This window comes from Podospora pseudoanserina, chromosome 2 (assembly GCF_035222485.1).
Source record: "Podospora pseudoanserina strain CBS 124.78 chromosome 2, whole genome shotgun sequence".
In the NCBI taxonomy this organism is placed as follows: domain Eukaryota; kingdom Fungi; phylum Ascomycota; class Sordariomycetes; order Sordariales; family Podosporaceae; genus Podospora; species Podospora pseudoanserina.
Window position 1 is genome coordinate 241,526 of NC_085921.1, and position 12,388 is coordinate 253,913.

Genomic DNA, 12,388 nt, shown 5'->3' on the forward strand with positions numbered 1-12,388 from the left:
AGGCTAACTAATACGCCCGCGACGTTCTAATCTCTCGTTAATTATATAATACGGAAGTACCTCGATAAGATAGTAATATACTATCTCGATAACGTTTTTATCTACTTACGTACTTTAGAGAAGTATAAACGGTACGTACGAGAGATACTCGACGCGCTATACGGAGCCGGATTCTTAATTAATAAGGAAAAAAGCGAGTTCTACGTATAGAAAATAGTATACCTAGGATATTTAATATCGTTAGGTAAGGTTCGTATAGAACCGGGAAAAATTATAATAATAAAGGACTGGCCTACGCCGTAGTTATAGATATACGTTAGGGAATTCTTAGGGTTTATAAACTTCTATCGGATATTTATCCGGGGTTATATAGGTATTATAAGGCTACTTAATTACTTAATTAAGAAGGATGTGGAGTTCCGGTAGGGGTAGAAAGAGAAGTAGGCCTTCTAGAAACTAAAAGAGGCTATTTTAAAGGACCCGGTACTTAAATTATTAAACCCTAATCGACTATTCGAGGTCGAGGTAGATATATTAAACTATGTTATCGGTAGATAGTTAGGGTAGTAAGATAATAACGGTAAGTTATACCCGGTAGCTTTCTTTTCGAAGAAGCTTAATAAAGTACGTTAAAACTATTTAATTTACGATAAGGAACTACTTACTATTATCGAAGCGTTCGAGGAGTAAAGGTTATATTTTAGCGGTATTAAATATAAAGTGTAGGTCTATACGGATTATAAGAATCTGCGGTACTTTATTACTACGAAGGTCCTTAACGTACGGTAAATACGATAGTTAGAGTTTCTCTCGGAATTTAATTTCTAGATTAATTATAAAAAGGGTTCGGAGAACGCTAGAGTAAATATATTTAGCCGGCGAGCCGACTACTATAAGGATATACCTAGGGAGTTACTACTATTACTTAAGGAAGCGCCAGATAGTACCCTTAAGTATCTACTATAGCCGTGGATAGAGTGTTACGTAGTATATCGCGAAAAGGCTACTTCTAGTAAATATTAAAAGAAGTTAGGTAACGATATTATAGAGCAATACTGGTAGGAAGAGCTAGAGCTATAGGGCATCTAGAAGGATAGTTAAGGAAGACTATAGTATAAGAACCGAGCGTACGTAAGGCTAGGTAATAGGACGGTACTAGTAATAAAGATTCACGTATTAAAGCTCGGAGGATATATAGGTATCGCTAAGACTATAAAAAAGATTAAGCAGTACTTTGACTGGCTAGGGATTAAGGACGACGTTAAGGAAACTATTTAGTTATACTATACGTGCGAGAGAACGAAGATTATAAGGTATAAGCCCTATAGATTTCTAGAGCCACTGCCGGTAGCAGAACGGTTATAGAGTTTAGTTACGATAAACTTTATTACTAAATTACTAAAGTTTAAGGATACGGTAACCGGCGTTAAGTATAATAGTATATTAACGGTGGTCGATAGGCTTATTAAGTAAGTATACTTCCTGCCTTATAAGGAGACCTAGTCGGTAGAATAACTAGCGGATATAGTACTATAGTATATTATATTAATATATATATAGCTAAAGGAGTTTATTATAGACCGCGATACTAAGTTCGTATCGAAATTCTAAAGAGCGTTAATAACGAGGCTAGAGGTAATAAATAAGGCGTCTTCGGCCTACTACCCTTAGACGGACGGTTAGACGGAACGGCTTAACTAAATTATAGAATAATATCTACGGAATTATATTAATTTCGAGCAGGACGATTAGGTTAAATTATTACCTACGGCATAGCTAATATATAATATATTACTAACTAAGACGACTAAAGCTATACCGTTTTTCGCGAACTTCGGCTACGAGGCAGACCTACGGTAGGGACCTGCGGTTAAGGTGCCTAGGGCTGGGGTTAAGGTAAATAAGATATATATATTCTATAGTAAGCTTAAGTAAGAACTAGAGTTTATAAAGGAAAAGATACGGAAATACTATAATACTAGAAGGCTCGAGGGACCTCGCCTTAAGGGGGGGGACATAGTATTCCTTTCCACACGTAATTTACGTATTAAAAGACCTAGTAAAAAGCTAAACTATAAGAGAGTAGGACCATTTAAGGTCAAAAAAAAGTTATCGGAGACGGCATTCGAATTGGAGCTACCTAATATAATACGTCTACGGTTATATACCTTTTACATCTCACTTCTAGAACCCGCACTATATATAAGTAAGGCTAATACATAGGTAGTGGCGGAAGACGAAGAAAAAAAGTACGATATAAAAGAAATACTAAATTTACGGTTCAATAGAGGCTAATTAAAGTATTTAGTTAGTTAGTTAGGATATCCGGCTATAGATAACTCGTGGAAACTATAGGTATACCTTAACTGCCTAAATAAGCAAAAAGAATTCTACCAACGATATCCGGACCGACCAAAACCCAAACAAGCAAAAAGACTCGGCCCCGGCTCACAGCCAGATAGCTATAAAACGGAGCCAAGAGAACCTCGACGGGAGTCGAACCCGCGCCTTCGACGTAGTGGTCGACGTACTACACACTACACTACGAGGTTAGAAGGTATAAAGGGGACCAAATATAAGTAGTGCCACGCGCCTCAGGCACCTCGGGAAGTGGAAGGCGCGCCACTAGCGGTATCTGGCGCGGTCAGGAAGGAAGGACCGGCCACGCCAGGATCGAAGGAAAGGTCGGAGGGCCAGTCCAGGCCTAAGGAAGGATCCAGGGCGTGAGAAGACCACGGAACGGTATCCTGGGCGGCGTCCGGCCGCGCAGGAGCACCCGGCGAAGAAGCAGGAGGCGCCGCAGCGGCAGACTGCGCCACCTGGGCATCCTCCTCCTGGATACCCCGCGCGAAGAGGCGCTCTTCACGCACGCGAAGAGAGCGACGTGTTCGTTTTACCCGGATAAGCTTGGCAGTTAGTTGCGAGAGTTGGTCTTCAAGCTCTTGTTCCTCACGCTCGAGTCTATCCTGCTCTTCTATCGTTCGGGTCACTGTGGAACGGTCAATTACGGTACAGGAAGAAAAGGAAGATCTACCCACGGGCAGAGCCAACATCAGATCCATCACATGGGATCTTACGGCGCACGCACTCGGCGCACCGTAAGGACCCAGGGGCCATAATGCAAGGGGATTCGGCGGTAAAACAGGTAGAACACGGCATTACGGCAGAACCACAGCGGCGGATTCGGGAGGAAAGGGCAGAAGCCTGTTCAGTCTTACAATGACGTTTCTACACACGGTTAGACATAATAAAGGTAAGGAGAAAAGGGGAGGAAAAACCTACGATATGGTTGGCAGTGGAAGAAGACTAGGCCGCAGGGGCTTCGGCCTGGAGAGGGAGCATCATGTCACGGTTCTGGAAGACAGTGGGGCCACGAGGGACCAATCAAGACTGGACCGCGCCGTCGAGCGGGGCTCACGGTCCAGAAGGGCAACGGACCAATAAGATGGGGACCGGGGACCGCGGTGGGGCTTACGGTCCACGGTCCGGCATCGGCCAATCAGGAGCGGACCGAGGACCGTCTATAAGTTAACGGTCCACGGTCCACGGGTCTATATATACGGAGGAACTGGCCGGCGTAGATAGACAGTTCCGTAGTATGCAATATAAGTCACAATCATTGGTATTCAGACTATTGTGATAGAGACAAGCCATTATTGTACACTATTTAGCTATACCGGACCAAGATTGTTCAGAAGTGCCTTCAACCAGTATCCCTTTCAGAGGTTCTGGATAGGGGTTCGTCACACGCGCCCCCTGTTGGCAAGCTCTAGGCACATAACTTCGTCAAACGCCAGCTACAGCTCCGTACGCGTTTTACGCGTAGATACGACTACCAGAGGGCTAAATGCGAGGATCCGAAGGTCATTACCGAGTGGTTTACGCTCGTACGGAACACCAAGGCCAAGTACGGTATTATAGATAACGATATCTACAACTTCGACGAGACTGGGTTTATAATGGGTATTATCTTCGCGGGCATAGTAGTTACGACCTCGGACGGCCTTAGTAAGGCGAAACTGGCCCAGCCTGGTAACCGCGAATAGGCAACGGTAATCCAGGAAGTCAATGCCCTCGGTTGGGCTATCCCTCTTTTCATCATCTTAGCCGCGCAGTACCACCTTGCCAACTAGTATACCGAGTGCAACCTACCGTCCACCTGGCGCATCGCAACCACCGATAATAGCTGGATTACCAATCCGGTAGGCCTAGATTGGATCAAGCACTTCGATTACTATACGGCGCCCCGGATAAAGAGTAAATACCGGTTATTAATCCTCGACGGCCACGAGAGCCACCACTCGACCGAATTCGAGCGCTACTGCCAGCAGAACAATATCATCACGCTCTGCATGCCTCCACATTCTTCACACTATCTCCAACCACTCGATGTCGGCTGCTTTGGGCCATTGAAGTAGGCGTACGGCCGCCAGATCGAGGACTTGATACGTATGATATTAACCACGTAAGCAAGCTCGAGTTCCTCTGTGCCTTCCGCGAGGCCTTCTTCGCCTCTATAACGGAGAAGAATATACAGGGTAGCTTTGCGGGTGCTGGCCTTGTACCATACGATCCAAAGAAGGTACTTTCCAAGCTAGATATAAAGCTTCGTAAGCCAACACCCCCATCCTCAAGGCCGGGCACGGCACTCCCTTGGCTCTCCCAAACACCACACAACCCTCGAGAAGCTACCTCACAGTCAGAGCTTATTAAAACTCGGATATCAAACCACCAGGGTAGCTCTCCAACATCTATGTTAGCTGCTATGGATCGATTAGCTAAAGGTACGATGACTGTAATGCACGAGGTGGCTCTTCTACGTATGGAGCTCTCGGCACTGCGAAAGGCCAATGAGGCACTTAGTAAGAGACGGAGAGCCAAAAAAACACGTGTGAGGCTTGGAGGGTCACTTGCCGTACAAGAGGCACAGGATCTACTGGATCAGAAGGCTGTGGGCGAGCAGGTAATCCAGGAAAATTGACAAAGTGGTGGTGGTACAGGGGGGTCTCGTACGAAGACTCAGTGCTGTGGTATATGCGGCAAGCCTGGCCATAATGTGCGCACTTGCCAGGATGCTGAAGAAGCCTCAGATTCAGCTGCTTCTGATGTAATTATAGTCGGTTCCTAGTGTTGTGGTCTAGCAATTGAGGATAGCTGTTGTAGGGTGGTGGAGACTGTACGACTCGCTTATATGTACGACTCGCTTATAATATACGTTATACGAAAACTATTAACTTAAATCTTATTAAGAAAAAATAAAATATACTTGAATGTAGATACGAATTTAATAGTTCTTAATAGCCGGCCTTTTAAGGCTAGGATTCTGTAACGTTTGGATTATAAAAGTTGTTTAATTTTCATAGTATAACAGAAATCAATCAACCTAATTGATATTATATGGTATTTAATATACTAGAATTCAACTTGCTAATAAATTGTATCATTTTTTGTCATTTATTAGTCAATAATTTTGTATTAGTATTATATTCTTTTAATATTAGCTTCATAATTCATTATATAACTTAACTTCCTTATATTATAAAACATTTTTATATATAGCTCCTTTGAGCGTTTACAATACTATCATTCGGAGCTACTTTAGCCCCTCGTTACTTACCTTTAATATATTATTTTAGTAATAAGTAAGTGTCACAGCTTGATAGGTAAGTTCTGGGACAAGGCAACAGTTATACCATACCAATTGATTTGTACGCTGAAGAAGAAAAAGAGAGGAAATTCCAACAGTGCCTGCAAAACATGGCGTTTTGACAGGGCAAAGCATTAACCATTTGCTCTCGCTCCCAGAGTCCCACATGCTCCACGTGGCCCGCACGTGCCCAGAGTCCAGTCCGTCAGTGTCAGTGTCAGTGTCAGCCCAGTGCCGTGAAAGTAAGGCATTAATTCTTGTTTTCTACGTCACGTTCGGGTGTTTTTTTAAAATAATTATTCATGAATTTATAGTAAACAAAGTTATAATTATATTGGTATATCTTACATATTTAAAGTTTATATTATCTTCTTTAGTTTTTGTTTTCATATTATCAATGTTATATTTCTTTTATATCAATTTAACAGTTTATAATTTTAACATGATTTCTTTGTATACTTCAAGGGTTTACAGTAATATTATTGTGGATTACTTGTGTTTGTTATTCAAGGTATCAATTTTACCTTTTAATTGTAAGTCAAGTTACTATTTCTTTTCTTTACATTGTATTGTAGTACGTTATTTCTTTAAACAAAATTATTAATTTCTACTTAATGTTAACTTCTTTGAGAAAATCAAAGTATTATACTAATTAATTTATTTTTGGCGATTTTTGTTTTCAAACTTTAACAGTAGAGTATAATTTTAATAATAAAAGACTAAACTTTCAAGAATATTCATTAATAACTAAATAACTTGATAATATGTTTGAATAAACTATTCATGAAAATTAAAAAATTTCAAAAGAACTTTAATTTCTTTTTTATGTGTAGGAAACTTCCCGTTATATTTTATATTAAATATATATAGGCTAACCCTTATTTGTAGGGATTGGATTTGGTAAGCTCCTATTGGTAGGAGACTTTTCAATAAAGGTTAAAGTAGAGAAACTTGAAGTTATAAAAGATCTACATATTAACATCCTGTTTAAAAAACCCTTATTTTCAACAGCTAACTACCTGTATTTTTTCATATTAATTTATACTATTCTAGTAGGATATATTTCCTCATTAATTTAAATAGAAATGTAAGTTTTACATTTTGTTTTAATTTTTTTATTGTTTTAAGACATTTAAACCATATAATAGCACTGATGAAGTTTTTTTTAACTATTTGGTTGTCTCTACAAGCTGTTTTGAACTTTATTTACTTATTTAATTATTAACATAAAATTCCATTATACTAAAGTAATTAATCCGAATTTTATTGAACGCCTTTTAAAGGCTAGGGCCCAAGAGGTTTGTGAGGGTTTACAGATGGCCTCTGATAACACTTATCTTTTTAATAGTTAAAATTAAAGTTACTAGTTAGGTATTTTTAATCAACTTAAATACATTTATACCTATAAATAGGTCTCTTATTTGTAGGCTTAGTTAGTTACTATAAATATATTTTTACCTAATACTTCCTGGCAAGTATTTCTCTTTAATATATTCTTTTAAGTTCCACTTTCTTGAACCTATTATAGTATAATTTAAAAGATTGAGACTTAGCTGGTATTTGGGCTGTCGAGATAACTATTTTTTAAAGCGCGGGAAAGCTTTCATAATTGCCGAACCTGTTTAAGCAATCGGGACGTTGATTATAGTTATTTAATTGATAGTATATAATAGTAAGTGGTATGGTAAGCTTATCCTTTTAATATTAGTATACTTACGATCGCTAATGCAGTTATTAATTAAGTTATTAAGCGAAGAAGCAAAACGAGGATCTGGGTAAAAGAGTAGGAAGAAAGTAGGATTTAATAACCGAACTTCCGGCCGTATCTTTATTTATAGAATAAAGCAGTTAAAGTTTTTACATTAAATTATAGGACAGTAAAACAAGATATGCGAAGCTTTAATTACCCAGTTAATATTATTTATTTTAAGAGGTAACTATATAATAAATATATCGCTATATGGATCTATAAAATAATATAAAATAGTTATAAATATTAGAAAAAGCTAACGTAAGGAACCGTACGGATTACATAAATTTCAGGGTTCACTATCCTTGTTTAATTTGACACTTCTATTAAAAGCTAGAGTAATATGAGTTTCAAATTATAAAGGTTATTTTGTTTTGAAAGTATTAAAAGAAAAGTATAGCATTTAATATATTATAGTATTCGCTACATTAAAATTTGTTTTCATAGCAAATAATAACTTTCATTTAAGATTTATTGAAGAGTAAAATCATATTAATGCAAAATTTCTTTAACATTAACTTAATGGCTCATTATGATAAAACATTTTTTATACGGCTTTTTATAAATAGTTTGCAGGATGATTGCTTGGGGCTAGTTTACTCTTTAACTATTTTATAGTAAATGAAGCTACTGATTCCTTTTCTTACATTTTACCCCGGCGTTATGTTTCTTTTTTTGAAGGAATACACTTATTAATTCTGTTCTTTATAATATTTGTAATATTAAGATGAAACTTTAAGATTTTATAGGAATATCTTAGCATATAATGGTTGAATGTTAACTTATAATGCTACTCTTTTTGACATTTTTCAAGCATTATTTTAAATAAATTTAGATTTCCTTTATTGTTGAAATAAATCAAAATAGCATTAATCTCAGTTAGACAGAATAGATTTAAGTATTTCATTAATATTTTATCAATATATTAGCAAAGGGTAAACAGTCTATCTGTAAGGTTATATTGCAGTATTTATCTTTATAGATACTATATTTCATCAAAAATATAATTAGGTTTGATTATTGGAATATATTGAAATGTATGTTATATTAAAAAACCATATTCTTTTATTTAGTAACTTACTATATCCCCTTTTCTAAATAGAGTTACTTGGAGCTTTTCTTTTGATTATCTTCTATTTGTTACATTTTTTTTGTATTATATTTGCGTAATCTGTGATATTTTAATTAACTAGCATTACATTATTTCTTTTCATTTATATATTCATTATGTTTCAAAGATCTTTAGAATTACTTGATAACCTTTAGACTTTTCTACCTTGACCCCTATTAAAAAGCACCTTGCCCGTGGGAAAAAAGCTAGGCAGATCAATACCTGTAGACTAATTTAATTTATATGAAATAACATTTTTTGAATAACTTTTTCATTTCATCATATAAAAAATCTATAATTTTGGTTATTACTTTGTTAAAAGTTAATCATATCAAGAAATAATGAACGATTTCTTATAGTAAAAAGAATTCTAAACAATTTATCATTCTTCTTACATTTTTAGTAAATAATAATAACTTCAAAGGTTTTTTATTAACTTTTGTTATTAAATAACTTTAATGGGAAATCAATTAAATGTAGATTGCTAGAGCTGTAGAAATCGAAGATTTTATAGCTATTCTACGCTGATCTACTTTAAAGTCAATTAAAATCCATTTACCTATATAGTAATAGGGACCAAAATATAAGTCGTAGGGGTAATATTCCAGTGGAAATATTGTGGACGGAAACTCTCTCTTTACTACTATTATAGTATATAGCGTTCGTAGCCTGTAGCTTAAGGTAGCTTCGGTATTGCGGTAGAATCTAATACCTAGTGATAGGCCACGTATTGCTTGTCGTTATCCTTTACAGACCTGCAGGTTAGGCTAGGTGGCTGCTCGTGATAAAATGATATGTAAATATTGTATAAAAACTTTCTCGTTTTCATCCTAATCTCAAAAGCTTGAATAAATTTTAACTGTCACAGTTAAGCCAACAGGCAGGTCAGACCGTGTGCGGGACGCAACGCGCATAGCCAATCGCTAGCAGAGCCAATTAGGACAGGAGTAGCCTCGCCTGTGGGATCATTACCAAGAGGCAATGATCCAGCGCGGGATCATCGACAAGAATCAATGATCCAGGACAGGATCATTGCCAAGGGGTAATGATCCAGGAGACCATAAGGTCTATATATACGGAGGAACTGGCTGGCGTAGATAGATAGTTCCGCAGTATGCAATTCACGCTTGTATTTACAGTATCTTGTATTTACATTGAGACATCTTGTTATGCACTGTTTAGCTGCACCGAACTAATTGTCAGAAGTTACCTTCAACCCGTATCCCTTTCAGAGGTTCTGTACAGGGGTTCGTCACATTAACCCTTTATTATGAAAACATTATTTAATAAAGGCTATAAAACAAATTATTTAATTTTTAGTCTTATAATCAAATTATCAAAGGTATCTTATTCTCTACATATATCGCTTTTCTTAAAATGTTAAACTAAAAAATAAAAAGCATATTTAACCAGAATTTAAAAAACTTTATACTCTAAATAGTATTTCTTTTAAAATAATACTCTACAAGGTTTAAATAATAAAACGATTGATATGAATTAGAAATCAATAGTTTTATAAAACCAAGTTAGAAATTATTATTTTATTACTTATTTATATAATGTTTTAATATATATAACCATAAGCGGTTACTACATTAAATACTTAAGTAGGTATCTTTACTTCTTCGAGAAAGATTAATGTTAATTTAAATCTTAAAAGGCCTTTTGCTTGAAAATCAATAATTTTCTAATAATCTAATGATATAAAATATTAATTATTATCACAATTTAACGAATGAAATAATGTGACGAACCCCTATCCAGAACTTCTGAAAGGGATACTGGTTAAAGGCACTTCTGAATAATCCTGGTTCGGTACAGCTAAACAGTGTACAACAATAGCTTATCTTAATCACAATAGTCTAAATACTAACGATTGTGACTTATATTATATATTGCGGAACTATTTATCTACACTAGCCAGTTCCTCCGTATATATAGACCCTATACTAAGCCTGGCACTATCCTGGATCGATAGACTCGACTATCGACCCTATCGATACTGTCCCTTTTGGGATTGACTCTTCTGGATCGATTCTCGATCCTAATGATTTTGTTCTGATTGGTCCTTGTTCCTGTACTAACGATTGGTCCGTAGTGCGCCCCGCGCCCCACCAAGTGTTAAGCCGTGACAAATAAATAATAGAATTATAAATAAACTTAATACTAAATCTAATTATAAACCTAATAATAAACTTAATAATAAACTTCATAATATACTTAATTATACACTTAATAAGAAAATTACTAATATAAATAATAATATAATTCTTGTCATCTGTATTGATATCTTTCCTCTATGGTTTGAATAATATATCTTGTTAATATAACTATATTGCTTATATATATTTCCTTTAATATAAAAAAACATAAAAGATTTTAATTTGTATTTAAAGGAATCAAAGCAACTTTAATACCTCTACGATAGAACTTACCTTTACAAATATTATTGTAAGAATTCAAGTTTAATAAACTTTTAATATTATTAAATAAATTAATATTTTTTTCAAAGTGCATAATAATCTAGAATATATCCCCATTTAAGAATTGAAATCAAAATTGAAATACTATAATACCAAAATACTTTAAAGTCTACTAATAGGCTCATGAAACAACCTTACCTTTTATTAATCCTTAAATTTATATTGAAACATTACAAAGTGATTTATTAGTTTTATTATTAACTTATTTTAATTTATTTTAATTTATTTTAGTTTATTTCAATTTATTTTAGTTTATTTTAATATTCAGTATAATTTATAAAGAGTTTTCAAATAAATATTTAAAAATATTGGTTTATTGAAATATCATTTGTTAATAAGAAATACTAGATTCTTAGTTATTTACCAGAATATATATAGATATAAGTAATATAATGAATTGTAATAAAATAGAACTTGTATCAGTTTTAAATCTGTTTTGCAATCTATAGTTCTGGATGATTGACAATATAGTATTATTTTGTATAGTTATAAAGAGAAAAAAGATTAAATATAAAATTATAAATCGACCTTTAAAAATAAAACAAGTATATAATAAAATACCTTTATTATAACCCAATAGATAATAAAACTATAGGAAACGTTAGATAGGGTAAAAATCATACTTTAATAGTAGCCGTACTTACTATAGTAAATAACTAAGTGTAATAATAAAGCCTTATAAAGCTCTAAGCAGGTATACTGTTTTTTAATACCTTTGAAAATAACGAAAGATTTATAACTACTTTATAAAAGCGAATAGAATATAGATAACTATATTATTAATATCGAACAAATATAATAATTTATAAAAATAAATATTAAAGAAATATTAATTAATAGACTTTTTGTCCTTCTATACCTAAACTCCTTAAGTATAAAATTAATCATTTATTTTCTAGAATTTAAGCGGGCCTCCTACTGTTGCTTTAGCTATAGAGTTATTACCGTAAAAGGTATTAAATTCATAGGGTAGTAAGAATAAGCGCTCGAATATTTAATTATATAATTAAATATTTAAAGACAGTTACGTAATCGATACGTATAGTAAGGCTCTAATAATATAATTCTAATTGTAGGAAAAACCAACGTAGAGAGGCGGACTTTATTAAATGAGGTTTTTTTGAGGTTAGATATCCTTATCTAACTTTCTATATATATATTAATAAGTTAGAAATAGTTCTTTTGATAATATCTTATCCTGAACTATAAGTCTAAATAATTTTTGTTTAGATAAAAGTAAACGAAAAAGGAATAATTATAATTTAAATTGTAATTAACTAAAATAAAGTTACGTTTTTGATTATTGAATTAAAGTAAAATAATCTATTACGTAATTTAATTAAATATTAAAAAAGTCTTTTAGGTATAGGTAGTAATAGTAAAGAAAGATATTGGAA

At 34.3% G+C, this 12,388-nt stretch overlaps 1 protein-coding gene and 1 non-coding gene across 2 annotated transcripts; one reads left to right on the forward strand and one right to left on the reverse strand.

The window, feature by feature from the left end:
* Positions 1-2,307: 2,307 nt before the first annotated feature.
* QC764_0029880 (uncharacterized protein) lies at positions 2,308-3,117 on the reverse strand (the record flags this gene model as incomplete). The annotated part of the gene is made up of 2 exons (XM_062940168.1): positions 2,308-2,989; positions 3,078-3,117. 2 exons carry the CDS (start codon positions 3,115-3,117, stop codon positions 2,595-2,597), a joined length of 435 nt encoding a protein of 144 aa, XP_062802432.1. The 3' UTR covers positions 2,308-2,594.
* Positions 2,482-2,552, forward strand: QC764_0029890. Its single transcript has one exon. It is a non-coding gene; the product is annotated as a tRNA-OTHER (tRNA).
* Positions 3,118-12,388: the final 9,271 nt, after the last annotated feature.